Genomic DNA, 13,430 nt, shown 5'->3' with positions numbered 1-13,430 from the left:
ACACTTTTTTAAAAACTAAGCAGATTGCCATAGGATGACTGCTGCCCTCCTGTATTTTCTCTCTTTCTAGGTTACTTCTCTGGTAGTGTCATGAAAACATGCTTCCTGCGAGGCACACCATCATTTTCCATCATTTTCTAGACATGCTAATCTTTTCATTCCATATTGAACACTTACGTTTCCCTTTGTTTTTCTCTACAGCCAGTTTCTCACCATGTGCCTCTCAATCAATTTTGAGATAATTCAGTTCAGTTCAGTCTCTCAGTTGTGTCCGACTCTGCGACCCCATGAATCGCAGCCCGCCAGGCCTCCCTGTCCATCACCAACTCCCGGAGTTCACTCAGACTCATATCCATCAAGTTGGTGATGCCATCCAGCCATCTCATCCTCTGTCGTCCCCTTCTCCTCCTGCCCCCAATCCCTCCCAGCATCAGAGTCTTTTCCAATGAGTCAACTCTTCGCATGAGATAATTACCTGGGTATAAAATGCAGATCACTCTCTGGTGAGAACCAGGAATCTGCAGAATTTTTCTAAAATTCTCCAGATGATTTTTATGCACATTGAAAACCACGGCTTTTCTCATCATCAAAATGAACTGAAGGCAATGCCACATATATGTTTCTTCCCTGATATACTACGTACTTGTCCACATCTTACACTGAATCACTGGTTCTCAATGTGTTAGCCAGGAATCCCTGGAGATCCACAGACCAGGAGGTCTGTGAGGTGAAAACAATTTTCATAGTGATACTAAGGCATTATTTATCATTATTACTATCATTCTCTCATTAATATAGAGTGGTGTTTTTCCAGAGGCTACATGACATATTACAACAATCTGAAAAACCTGGTAAAATACTCCTCCCTTTTGTAACTACATATCTGAAGGGGGCTAGATTTTCTTCATATACTTCAACCAAAACAACAGTCTGCAAGAAATTGAATGGAGAAGCAGATATAATCCAGCCATCCTCCTATAAAGCAGACATTAAAAAGATTTGCAAAAATAAAAAAACTAGGTTATTCTCACTGATTTTTTAAAAAATACAGTGTTTCTTTGCATAACTATACATTATTTATTTTAAAATATAATGGGTTGTTACTGCTAATTTAATATCCATTAATTAGTAAATATTTTGAAAGTTTCTTGGTTTTAATTTCTAATATGTAAATGTCTGCAGCCTACCAGGCTCCTCTGTCCATGGGATTTTCCAGGCAAGAGTACTGGAGTGGGGTGCCATTGTCTTCTCTGCAATATATACAACCATATAAATAAAAGCACTTTGGAGTCCTCAATAATTTTTAAGAATGCAAAGGAGTACAAACTGAAAATTTTTAGATCTCCTTCTGCACATAATGAATAAAACCAGAAAGTAAAGACAATCAATTGTGAAATAGATAAGAATAAGAAAGGTACTTAGGGCTACTTATATTAAATATCTGAATATTTTAATTAAGTGTAATAAATATTTATTGAGCAACTACTGTTTATGAGACAATGTTAATTCTTTCCTTAATAAAACGTTATTGGATCTCAATTCATCCTACAGGGTGTCTGCATTTAACTTATTTGAAAAATAAGCCTGTTATTGCAAACTGTTCTTGCCTTGAGTGTACTAATCTATATATTTGTTCCCTGAAAAATATTAGGACTCTGACTTGCTTTATTTTAGGGAAAAAAATAAACATTACTCAAAGTATATAGTCTTACTCTAATATTCTTGTCTGAGTCTATGTGACTGATTCTTTGATTCTTCTTTTTTTAATTAATTAATCTATTTTAATTGGAGAATAATTACTTTACAATATTGTGATGGTTTTTGTCATACATCCACATGAATTGGCCACAGGTGTACATGTGTCCCTCCCGCCTCCCTCCCCACCCTATCCCTCTGGGTTGTCCCAGATATTCATCTTTACCTGAAATTATGCACTGAACTTTTACTCTTTCAACTTTTAATTTAATAAACAGAATATATAACAGATTTAGATTATTTTTTCACCAGCTTCCAATTAATTCTTAGGAATATTGATATTACACCATGTAAAATAGTATTGTATAACCTAAGCAAATTTGATCAAATATAAATTAAAGTTACATACCAAAAGTAGATTTTCTATCTGCTATCCACCGCAAGGCCCAATCTGCTTTTTTCTTAACATATGGCATTGTTTCAATTGCATTAAATAAAAATTCTCTGTAAAAACAGAATTAATGGCAAAGTTATTCACTTGGGTTTTTTTGTTTGTTTGTTTTCATTTTTGGCTGCACCACGAGACCTGTAGGATCTTAGTTCCCCAACCAGGAATCCAAACCTGAGCCCACGGCAAAGAAAGTTCCAAGTCTTAACCACTGGACCACCAGGAAATTCCCAATTCACTTGTTTTTAATCATACTATATTTGATTCTATGAAAATTATGGTATGCATAGAGTCTGGAGTTTCTCTGTATTTTGGCAAGTCCATTAACTATAGAAGTCAAAATAAAACTCAAAGTAGTGGTTTGAATCTGGTCTGATACAAAACTGACTAAATTAGAATATTTAATTTCTAAACAGAATGTGTTGATGAACAGTTTTTTAAGTTATAATTTCCAAAAATTTATTGGTCCTATGCAAGTTTTTTTTTAACCCAACACATTACTGAGTAATAGAAGATAGTGTATTCCTAAACATCCATATTTGAATAATCTTCCCCTATATTTAGTTTCCTAATATTAACATAACCAAGTGATAAATAGAGCTTTGTAAATAAAATCTAAGCAGTAATACCTTTTCTTGGGATCTCTGATGTAAGTGTCTATTAGCAAACTGTACATCTCTGAGTGAACATTCTCGATGAGAATTTGAAAGCCATAGAAACAGCGAGCCTCTGGAACCTGTACTTCCTGACTAAAGCGCTCCACCTAAAAAAACAAGGGAAATAAATATATCCGATTCTATGGGCTCCCATTAAACACTGCAGATCAGAACCTGAACATCAGAATTACCACATAAGAATCACCTGTGATGCCACAAACAGGTCAGAAAGGCCTTATGAATTATTCTAGGTGGTACTGTTTAATCCATCAACCCTCCACAGTTAGTTGCATACTGTATTCTTAAGCAATTAAATAAACTGAACTGTTAGTTGGAAATACTACCTATAAAGCCAAATAAATTTTAGAATATCTACCAAAAATAATTATTTTGCTTTGTAGAATTGACCTTAAGTAGATCTACTGAAGCCCCTACCAGTTGACAACGAAAGTTTGCATCTTCCCATTCTTTTTAGTAAGAAAGCATGCCTTCTAACCAACCATAATACAGTGGGGAGCCAGACCCAGTGTTCTATTAAAAAGCTCTGGAAAGGTTATTAAGGTGCAGATGCTTTATTAGGATTACTATCTAAGACTAAACACAAACTCATGCTTATGCCTTGTAAGTAGTCTTTATTGGTACAATATGCTTGGTTTGATGATATTTGGGGGGGGTGGGGTCAAATACAAATGAAAACTTGCCTTTGACCATTAGAAAAAAATTTTTCAAGAGTTAAGCTTCATCTAGTTCACTTCTTAGACATTTTTCAGGTTCAGTCTGATTATCTTACTGCCATCACTGTCATTTAACTGCTGAATGAGAACAAAAGTAGAAACAAAAATCTCACCAAATTTTCATTCACAATTCCATCACTGGCTGCAAAAAAGGCTAAGATGTGAGAGATAAAATACTTCTCTTCCGATTTAAGCTTGTTCCAGTGAGGAAGATCCTTTGATAAATCAACCTGAAATAAAAAGATTTTCAAAAAATTTAACTTCTTCTCAAAGTATAGAAAACTGACTTCTGTCCCAATGTTAAGTGGGACATCTTTGCAGTAAAATGTGAAAAATGAAAAAAGTCATCATTCTTGCTAAGACCGAGTATTTGTGCCCCCTCAAAATCCATATTGAAACTTAATCCTCAATGTGATGATATCTGGAGGTGGAGCCTTTAGGAGGTGATTTGTTGTTGTTGTGTAGTCACTAAGTCATGTCCAATTCTTTGTGACCCCCCATGGACTGTAGCCCACCAAGCTCCTCTGTCCATGGTATTTTCCAGGCAAGAATACTGGAGTGGGTTGCCATTTTGTTCTCCAGGGGATCTTCCTGACCCAGGGATTGAACCCACATCTCCTACATTGGCAAACAGATTCTTTACTGCTGAACCACCAGGAAACCCTGAGAAGTGATTAGATCACCCTTATGAATGGGATTAGTGCCCTTATACAAGAGACCTCAGAGAACTCCTTTGCCCCTTCTGCCATGTGTGGACATAGTACGAAGACAGCTGTCTATGAACCAGGCAGCAAGCCCTCATCAGATATCAAAACTGTAGGCACTTGATCTTAGGATCTCCAGCCTCCAGAACTGTGAGTAATAAATTTCTGCTGTTTGAAAGCCACTCACTCTATGATATTATTATATCATCAGCTCAAACTAAGACAATTACAAAGGAACACAACAAAATCAAAACATCATGAAGAATTCTACCTTTTAGCTAATTGAGAAGCTGGCCAGGATGTCCTTTCAAAACATTAACCTAATCTATTCTCACCAGAAAAAAGAAATGGTAACTATGTGATGGGATACAGGTGTTAGCTAACACTATGCTGGTAATCATTTTGCAATACGTTAAGTGTATTAAAGCAATACGCTGTATACTTTATAATTAGACAACGTTATATGTCAATTATAGCAATAAAGTTGGGAGAAAAACTGCAATCTGGAAGAAATGAAGGAAGGGGCAAAATAGAAAGAGAGAGTAGAAACTGATCAAGAAGGAACTGAGGTGAATATACTAATGATTTTCAGCAGCCAGGGCTTTAACATTTTATATAATATTAACCATTGTGTTAGATAACTAGACACCTGTTAAGCAGTTGTACTTGCTACTTTACTGCTAGTTAATCTACTTTTATACCCAGAAGTAATGTCAGACAGGTAATAATCTGGGCTTTAAAACAATTTATAGGTACAGCTTTCTCTGGGAGTAGAAATATTTTGGAAAGTGTTTATTGGAACTAGTCCTTGATTAATAGTAATGTACTCTAGAGTTTGGTAGAATCTACAATTTTAAAATTGTCTCTAAATGTACCTTGTAGATTTTGTCTCTGGAAAATCTCTTACAAATGTTTCATAATAATCTCACAAACATTTGAAATGTGTTTTGTCAACAAAGGTCTGTCTGTCAAGGCTATGGTTTTTCCAGTAGGCATGTATGGATGTGAGCGCAGAAGATGCTTTTGAACTGTGGTGTTGGAAAAGACTCTTGAGAGTCCTTTGGACTGCAAGGAGATCCAACCAGTCCATCCTAAAGGAGATCAGTCCTGGGTGTTCATTGGAAGGACTGATGCTGAAGCTGAAACTCCAATACTTTGGCCACCTGATATGAAGAGCTGATTCATTGGAAAAGACCCTGATGCTGGGAAAGATTGAGGGCAGGAGGAGAAGGGGATGACAGAGGATGAGATGGTTGGATGGCATCACCGATTCAATGGACATGAGTTTGGGTAAACTCCGGGAGTTGGTGATGGACAGGGAGGCCTGGCGTGCTGCAGTTCATGGGGTCGCAAAGAGTCTGACACAACTGAGCAACTGAACTGAACTAAATGTCTTTTGCTCTTTATTTATTTATTCTAAAAAGCCCTAATCTCTTTGACCCTTCCAAAACAGACTAAAGTTTCATCTCTTCAATCATTTGTGTTCTTTTCCAAAATCCTTTCCCATTATGTTTTAAATGTTTACTGAACACCAACTACATGACAGACACTGTGCTAAATGTCGGGGATACAATGGAGCAGAGAGGAAATATTTGCATACATCTTTTAAAATATGCAAGCTAAAAGTCAGGTCCTATTCTATAATGTTAAGAGTTCACTCAGGTTAAACTGACATCTTCCTGGTTTTTGTGTATTATACTCCTAACACTAAATTTTAATATTACAATATGCTCACTCTTAAATATTAAACTTATCTACATTATTTTCCATTCCTAAAAGGTAAATTTTTTTGCCCAGCTTTGTTCATTTGAATAAATTCTCAATTTCACAATCTGAAGATTGATTGCAAACTATTGGTAACAGAACTGCCTAAGTAGCTTTAAAAAAAAAAAAACACACACACCAGAACTTTGTCTTCTGAATCTAGTCTTCAATGATCAGTCATGTTTAAGAATAAAGGTAAATCACTGGTAAAACAATGAAATCTAAAGATGATTAAACTGTAACTTACATAATTTGTTTAAATGAATAATATATGGAACTAAAAATGTGTTTGACTTCCCAATTAATTATGTATTTGAATCTTCCTATCAGCTGTCTGTAAAAAATGTGCATGCATGCATGTGTGCAAAGTCGCTCAGTCATGTCTGACTCTTTGCAATCCCGTGGACTGTAGCCCATCAGGCTCCTCTGTCCATGGGATTTTCTGGGCAAGAATACTGGAGTGGGTTGTCATTTTCTCCTCCAAGGGATCTTCCCAACCCAGGAATCAAATCCACATTTCCTGCCTTGACAGTTGGATTCTTTACCACTGAGCCACCTGGGAAGCATAAAATATGTACCAAGCTGTATATTTTAATTTTTAAAAAGTAGTATTTTTAAGTCATAGTGCAACACATAGTACAGTTCTTAAAAGATGCAAGAAATTTCTTGATGAAATGTAATTACACAAGTATCACAAGTACCTTTTTAACATGATGAATGAAAAAGCCACCTGTGTAACCTATTTGTTCTGTTAATGACATCTAACAAAAAGCTTTCTAAAAATCACGGTTAGGGACAGTCAGGTGTGCCTACCACTATGGCTCGATATGAAAATACTGGGTTTTTGGTTTGGTTTTTTTTTTTTTTTTTTTGCTCTACATGCTAACTACAATATAACAAAGATGTTAATAATGTTAACAGATATAAAGTAACAAAAACGGGTGGCGGGATAAAATTAGTGTAACAGAAGCTTCAAAAATTGGTGCCTTCTGATATCTAGTATAAACCTCCTCCATTCTGTATAAACTAGTAGCCTGCATTTATTTGGTTCTCACTACATGCCAACTAACATTCTACACATCTAATGAACCCACACAACCACCCAATGAACTAGGTACTATTAGCCCAGTTTACTGATGAGGATACAGAGCGGCTTCCCAGAGCAACTTCCCCAGTGGCACAGCTAGTACGTCGTAGACCCAGGATTTGTACCTCAGCTGGCTCCAGCACCTGCATTCTTAACAGTGTATATAAAGAATCAATCTCAACAAAAACAAAAAAAAGGTAAATAAACAGATCGATAGGTATCAATAGATGTATAGATCCAAATATATCTACACAAATAGTCATATCTATGTGCAGTATACGGCAAATATGCACACCCAGAGAACAGAGTGATACACAGGTATCATCCATCACATTCAAATACGAACATAATCATTATTTGCAGACTATGGAGCAATTGCATGACCAACTGTCCTTACCAAACCAGCGAGCATTTTCTAATTTGCTGGGTTCATTTCCTAGGCGGAAATTGCCACAGTAAGAGAAAACATTCCCCAGCTGTCCTGTCTGCTCGGGCAGTTGTGCCAGGTTTGATGTGGCTGAGGGCAGAGCCAGACAGGGTGGAGCATGGTGAGTTCTGGCCAGCAGTTCAGAAGTTGAGTACATTGCCCGGGCAAATTCCTTGTGTGGCAGCTCTTTCAGCACCATCAGCTATAGCTGCAAATTTATTTATTTATTCGTTTATTCCACTGACTGGAAGTAAAAACTAGTCTTATTTGGTCACAGCAAACCAAAAGTCTGTTCAAAAATGGAAAATGGGACTTGCCTGGTGGTACAGTGCATGAGAATCTGCCTGCCAGTGCAGGGGACAAGGGTTCGATCCCAGGCCTGGGAAGATCCCACATGCTGTGGAGCAACTAAGCCAGGGCAGCACAGCTACTAAGCCCACATGCTGCAACTACTGACACCCACGTGCCTAGAGCTTGTGCTCCAGAACAAGAGAAGCCACCACAATGAGCAGCCTGTGCACCGCAGCAAAGAGTGGCCCCCGCTGACCTCAACTAGAGAAAGCTCGTGTGTAGCCACAAAGATTCAGCTCAACCAAAAATAAAAAATGCAAAAAAAAAAAAAGGAAAATGTTCGAAAACATATTAGAGGTAAAAATCTGGCAGACTGAGATGACGTTTTTGCAGAAGAAAACATGTTTATAGGTAGAAGTCTAAACACAAAACATTGGAGAACCCTGTATTCAGTCTCAGGAATTTCAAACATTATCATACACAACTGATCTTATCCAGGGTACCTTACAATGTAAGTCCTGTAATAGAAAATGTGAACACTACCCTAGAGAACATGTTTGCTGATGACGGCGATGCTACTTACCTCTTCCGCCGTCCAGAAGGACGCCTGTGCCTTTTTATACATTTTCCAAATGTCAGGGTACTGGATTGGAAAGATGACGAATCGACGAGAGCTCTTTCTCAGGAGCGGCTCTTCATCTGACTTTGCTTCATGTTCATTGGTATCTGAAGATAACCTCTTTAAAAATAAAGTACAAACACCCGTTTTATGTAGAGATTCCCCTTTACTCACATCTAACACACGTCTGGGAGAGTTAGGGAGATAGCACAGTTTGGGAGCCCGTCTCCCCAGCTCGAATCCTTACTGTGATCTGGTAGCTGGTCAATGGGGTTTGCTTAAGTGCATGGCTATAGGAAGTTCCTTAACTTCTCTGAGTCTCAGTTTCCTCATCAGTAAAATAACACCTACCTTAGAGATTAATTTTGATGATAAAAATGCTTTAAACAGAGCCTGGTGCATAATAATCACTCAAAATATTATTGCTGTTATTGTTACTCTGAGGATAAGCATAAAAAACTAGACCCATAAATGTCACGGGGGCAAATTTCTAAAGTTGTGGACAAAATGTCCCTTCAGTGCCTCTCACCGACACAGAATGCTGGCATGAATAGGCTACTATCACAAGCTGCTTTTTAATTTTAAAGTTTTCTTGTCTAATCTTAACTGAAATATTATCATACTCATCTGAAAACTCTTTACCAGCAACTTAGCAGTCTTTGAGCCTTCCCATGTACCAATTGGTCTTTGCTATTTACATGTTAATATTCCTGTACGGCATATGGTCTCACTGGGACTGTCTCAAAGCTTTGTGGGATAAAGAAACACATACCTAAAATGCATACTGCTTGGAAAAAGGATGGCACTCTAAAGGGGGAAAATGTCATATACATACATATATATATATATATATTTTTTTTTTTTTAATAGTCAGCAAGAATGAAGACCAGTTTTTTATATATTGTGGTATTTCCAGAGTACTATGTCAAGTAAACATTAGTTTCCCTGGTGGCTCAGCAGTAAAAAATCCACCTGCAATGCAGGAGCTGCAGGAGGCAGGTTCAGCCCCTGGGTCAGGAAGATCCCCTGTAGGAGGGCATGGCCATGCACTCCAGTATTCTTGCCTGGAGAATCCCATGGACAGAGGACCCTATGGCTACAGTCCATAGGGTCACAAACAGTCAGACACAACTGAAGCAACTTAGCACCTGTGCACAAGTAAGTGAATGGACTGTTAATCTTTCTTTAGCCTGTGCTCTGATTTTTGGATACCTTTAGATTTTAAAAAATTTAACATAAGACCACAATATATCAGTGAAATAATCTAAAACCATTCAAATCAAGCCTCCTCTGAGTACCCTCACAAAACCCTCCCCTCAGCACACCAAAGGCCTTGATTATATGCCTAAGATAGCATATAGATCACTGCAATTTAATTCTCTGTCTACAGTTTCCTCTAGACTCTGCTTCTTAACAGTAAAACCAGTGCTCGCTTCGGCAGCACATATACTAAAATTGGAACGATACAGAGAAGATTAGCATGGCCCCTGCGCAAGGATGACACACAAATTCGTGAAGCGATCCATATTTTTAATTAAATCCTATTGGAAATGTAGAAATTATTAAAGGAAATTTATGCCAACCAAAAAAAAACCAGTAAAAACCAGACTTATACTTGTGGAATCCTTAGAGCTTAGCATACAGTTTGGTATTTACTCAATATTTATTCCATAAATATTTAGGTAAATTTCTAAAGTGGAAGTGGTCAAGTTTTTTGTTTATTTGTGCTGCCATTGAGGACTTTGCTCAAAACTGTAACTTGTACTCAACTTCTAGAATCCAGATTACCAGGAGAAGTATCAATAACCTCAGATATGCAGATGACACCACCCTTACGGCAGAAAGTGAAGAAGAACTAAAGAGGAGCTTGATGAAAGTGAAAGAGGGGAGTGAAAAAGTTGGCTTAAAGCTCAACATTCAGAAAACTAAGATCATGGCATCTGGTCCCATCACTTCATGGCAAATAGATGGGGAAACAGTGGCTGACTTTATTTTTTCAGGCTCTAAAATCACTGCAGATGGTGATTGCAGCCATGAAATTAAAAGACGCTTACTCCTTGGAAGGAAAGTTATGACCAACCTAGACAACATATTAAAAAGCAGAGACATTACTTTGCCAACAAAGGTCTGTCTGGTCAAGACTATGGTTTTTCCATATGGATGTGAGAGTTGAACTATAAAGAAAGCTGAGCACTGAAAAATTGATGCTTTTGAACTGTGGTGTTGGAGAAGACTCTTGAGAGTCCCTTGGACTGCAAGGAGATCCAACCAGTCCATCCTAAAAATCAGTCCTGAGTGTTCATTGGAAGGACTGATGTTGAGGCTAAAATTCCCAATACTTTGGTCACCTGATGCAAAGAGCTGACTCATTTGAAAAGACCCTGATGCTGGGAAAGATTGAGGGCAGGAGGAGAAGGGGACGACAGAGGATGAGATGGTTGGATGGCATCACCGACTCAATGGACATGAGTTTGGGTAAACTCTGGGAGTTGGTGACGGACAGGGAGGCCTGGAGTGCTGCGGTCCATGGGGTTGCAAAGAGTCAGACACGACTGAGCTACTGAAATGAACTGAGGACTTTGCAATCTCAAAAAAGCTGTAAGATTCTGAGACACTGCAGTTCCAGGCTCTAGAACAGGAGGACACATAAGAGCTCGTCCTCTAGGTCTGACACTGAGGCTGCTTTTGAACTGACACCACACAGATGCTTTATACACATTTATTCTGCTTCATCTGTACAACAAGTTAGTCAAATAGTTATAGTATTCCGATTTTATAGATGCGAAAACTAAATCTTGAAGTAGTTAAATAACATACCCAGGATTCCATAACTGGTAACTGGCAGAAATAAGATTAGAACTGAGATAGGTCAGAATTCCAAGCCTTGCCTTGCACTTCATCTCTGTATGTGTGGACGGCAGCTAGATTAGGGCCAGTGTGACGTGAAAGTGTTAGTCCTTCAGTTGTGTCCGACTCTTTGCAACCCCATGTTCTGTATGTATCCTGCCAGGCTCCTCTGTCCCTGGAATTCTCCACGCAAGTATACTGGAGGGGGTAGTCGTTCCCTTCTCCAGGGGGTCTTCCTGACCCAGGGATCGAACTCAGGTCTCTGCACTGCAGGCAGATTCTTTACCATTTAAAAACCTGAATTCAAAACAGTAAGATAAACTAAAGTTAAAAAGAGTGCATGCATGCTCACTCAGTTGTATCCATCTTTTTGTGACCCCATGGACTGCTGCCCACCAGGCTCCTCCATCCATGGGATTTTCCAGGTAAGAATATTGGAGTGGGTTGCCATTTCTTCCTCCAGGGGATCTTCCCCACCCAGGGATTGAACCTGTGTCTCCTGCATTTTCTGCATTGGCAGGTGGATTCTTTACCACTGAGCCACCCAGGAAGCCCCTAAAAAGTGTATACACTACAATTAACCCTTGTGCAACACAGGTTTGAAACACATTGGTCCACTTATCTGTGGATTTTTTTCCAATAACAACAATACTATTCCATCTGCAGTTGATTGAATCAGTGGATGCAGAACAGTAGATATAGAATGCCAACTGAAAAGTTATATCAGGATTTTCAACTGCCAAAAGTCAGTGCTCCTAACACCCCTGCTATTCAAGGACCAATTGTACTGTCTCCTGCTAAACAAAGTTAATTTAACAAATGGTACTGATGTAACTAAACCAGTCAATCTTAAAGGAAATCAACTCTGAATATCCATTGGAAGGACTGATGCTGAAGTGCCAATACTTTGGCCACCTGATGCGAAGAGCCGACTCATTGGAAAAGACTCTGATGCTGGCAAAGATAGAGGGCAGGAAGAGAAGGGGATGACAGAGGATGAGATGGTTGGATGGCATCATCGACTCAATGGACATGAGTTTGAGCAAACTCCTGGAGGTGGTGAAGGACACAGAAGCCTGGCGTGCTGCAGTCCATGGGGTTGCAAAGAGTCGGACACGACTGAGCAACTGATCTGATCTGATCTGATCTGATGTAACTAGTGAAATGACAGGAGGAGGACATCATCAAATATGACTTTAGGAAAAAGTAAAAATAAAGATGAGTTCATTAGAAATAAAGTTGAAAGAATCAAAGTGATGTGAAGCTGGTGAAAACCAGCCAAACTGATAAGGCTTAAAGCAGTGGTTTTTAACTGGTGCAAATTTCAAAATAGAGTAAAACTTTCTCAGAATGCATTCGCCTTCCCCTTCACCAGATTAAAATCACCATGTATAATGAGATCATGAAGTATGTTGTTGAGGAGGATGTGTTTCACAGGTGAATGATAAGACAGTAAAGATGAGATTAAAAATCAACGTTTTGGAAACTGCTACCTCTACATCAGAACATGAAGTAAACCAAATGACCATATTTCACTCCACAGTGTTCATTATAGTACAAAATCGTGTTCACTTACAGTAAGCACTTAATATTATTATGCATGCTTTCAGGCAAGTCATTTAATCTAATCATCATCACCTGTAAATTAAAGACTAACATTTGTCCTACTTGTTTAAAAGGAATGTTATAAGGATCAGAGGAGCTAATATAAATAAAAGTGCTTTGCATACTCTCAAGTGTTATGAACTTTTAAAATTGTTATTGTGTTACTATTAACTGTTGGGATGTTTCTGCCCTTAGAAAGGTGGTCTTCTATAATTCATGAAGTAATTAGAAAATTGCTGGAAAGGCTTTAAAAGTGAAATATTCAAATTCCAATTTAAAAGGTTTAGATCTGCAGTCAACAAATACTGCAAACTTATCTTGGCCCACATTGTTCTTCCTTGAGTTCTTGTAGACTGCACTTGCTTTTATCACCACTATGCAGCATTTTGATATGGTTTTGCATTTTTCTTTTTGTTATGTATTTTGTCCCAGGAGTACAGGTCTATATGCAGAGCTAGAATTCTTTACTTTCACTCTATTTGCTGTGTGCACCATACTGACAATTGGGAATGACATCATAAGCAGCAACCCTTTGGCACCAAGCACCCTTGCT

The 13,430-nt window shown here is 38.3% G+C and overlaps 1 protein-coding gene and 1 non-coding gene across 2 annotated transcripts in view; one reads left to right on the top strand and one right to left on the bottom strand.

Annotated features, from left to right (window-relative positions):
* RRM2B (ribonucleotide reductase regulatory TP53 inducible subunit M2B) overlaps positions 1-13,430 on the bottom strand; it is a 37,650-nt gene that overhangs the window by 18,273 nt on the left and 5,947 nt on the right. Inside the window, exons 2-5 of the mRNA XM_055546505.1 lie at positions 8,390-8,545; positions 3,647-3,763; positions 2,773-2,906; positions 2,105-2,199 (exon numbers count right to left, since the gene is read on the bottom strand). Coding sequence (XP_055402480.1) covers positions 2,105-2,199; positions 2,773-2,906; positions 3,647-3,763; positions 8,390-8,545 — 502 coding nt within the window. The remainder of the gene's footprint in view (positions 1-2,104; positions 2,200-2,772; positions 2,907-3,646; positions 3,764-8,389; positions 8,546-13,430) is intronic.
* On the top strand, positions 9,851-9,957 carry LOC129627447 (U6 spliceosomal RNA). The gene has a single exon (XR_008702598.1). It is a non-coding gene; the product is annotated as a U6 spliceosomal RNA (small nuclear RNA).

This window comes from Bubalus kerabau, chromosome 14, assembly GCF_029407905.1.
Source record: "Bubalus kerabau isolate K-KA32 ecotype Philippines breed swamp buffalo chromosome 14, PCC_UOA_SB_1v2, whole genome shotgun sequence".
Classification (NCBI taxonomy): domain Eukaryota; kingdom Metazoa; phylum Chordata; class Mammalia; order Artiodactyla; family Bovidae; genus Bubalus; species Bubalus kerabau.
This window is presented reverse-complemented; position numbering and strand designations above follow the sequence as displayed.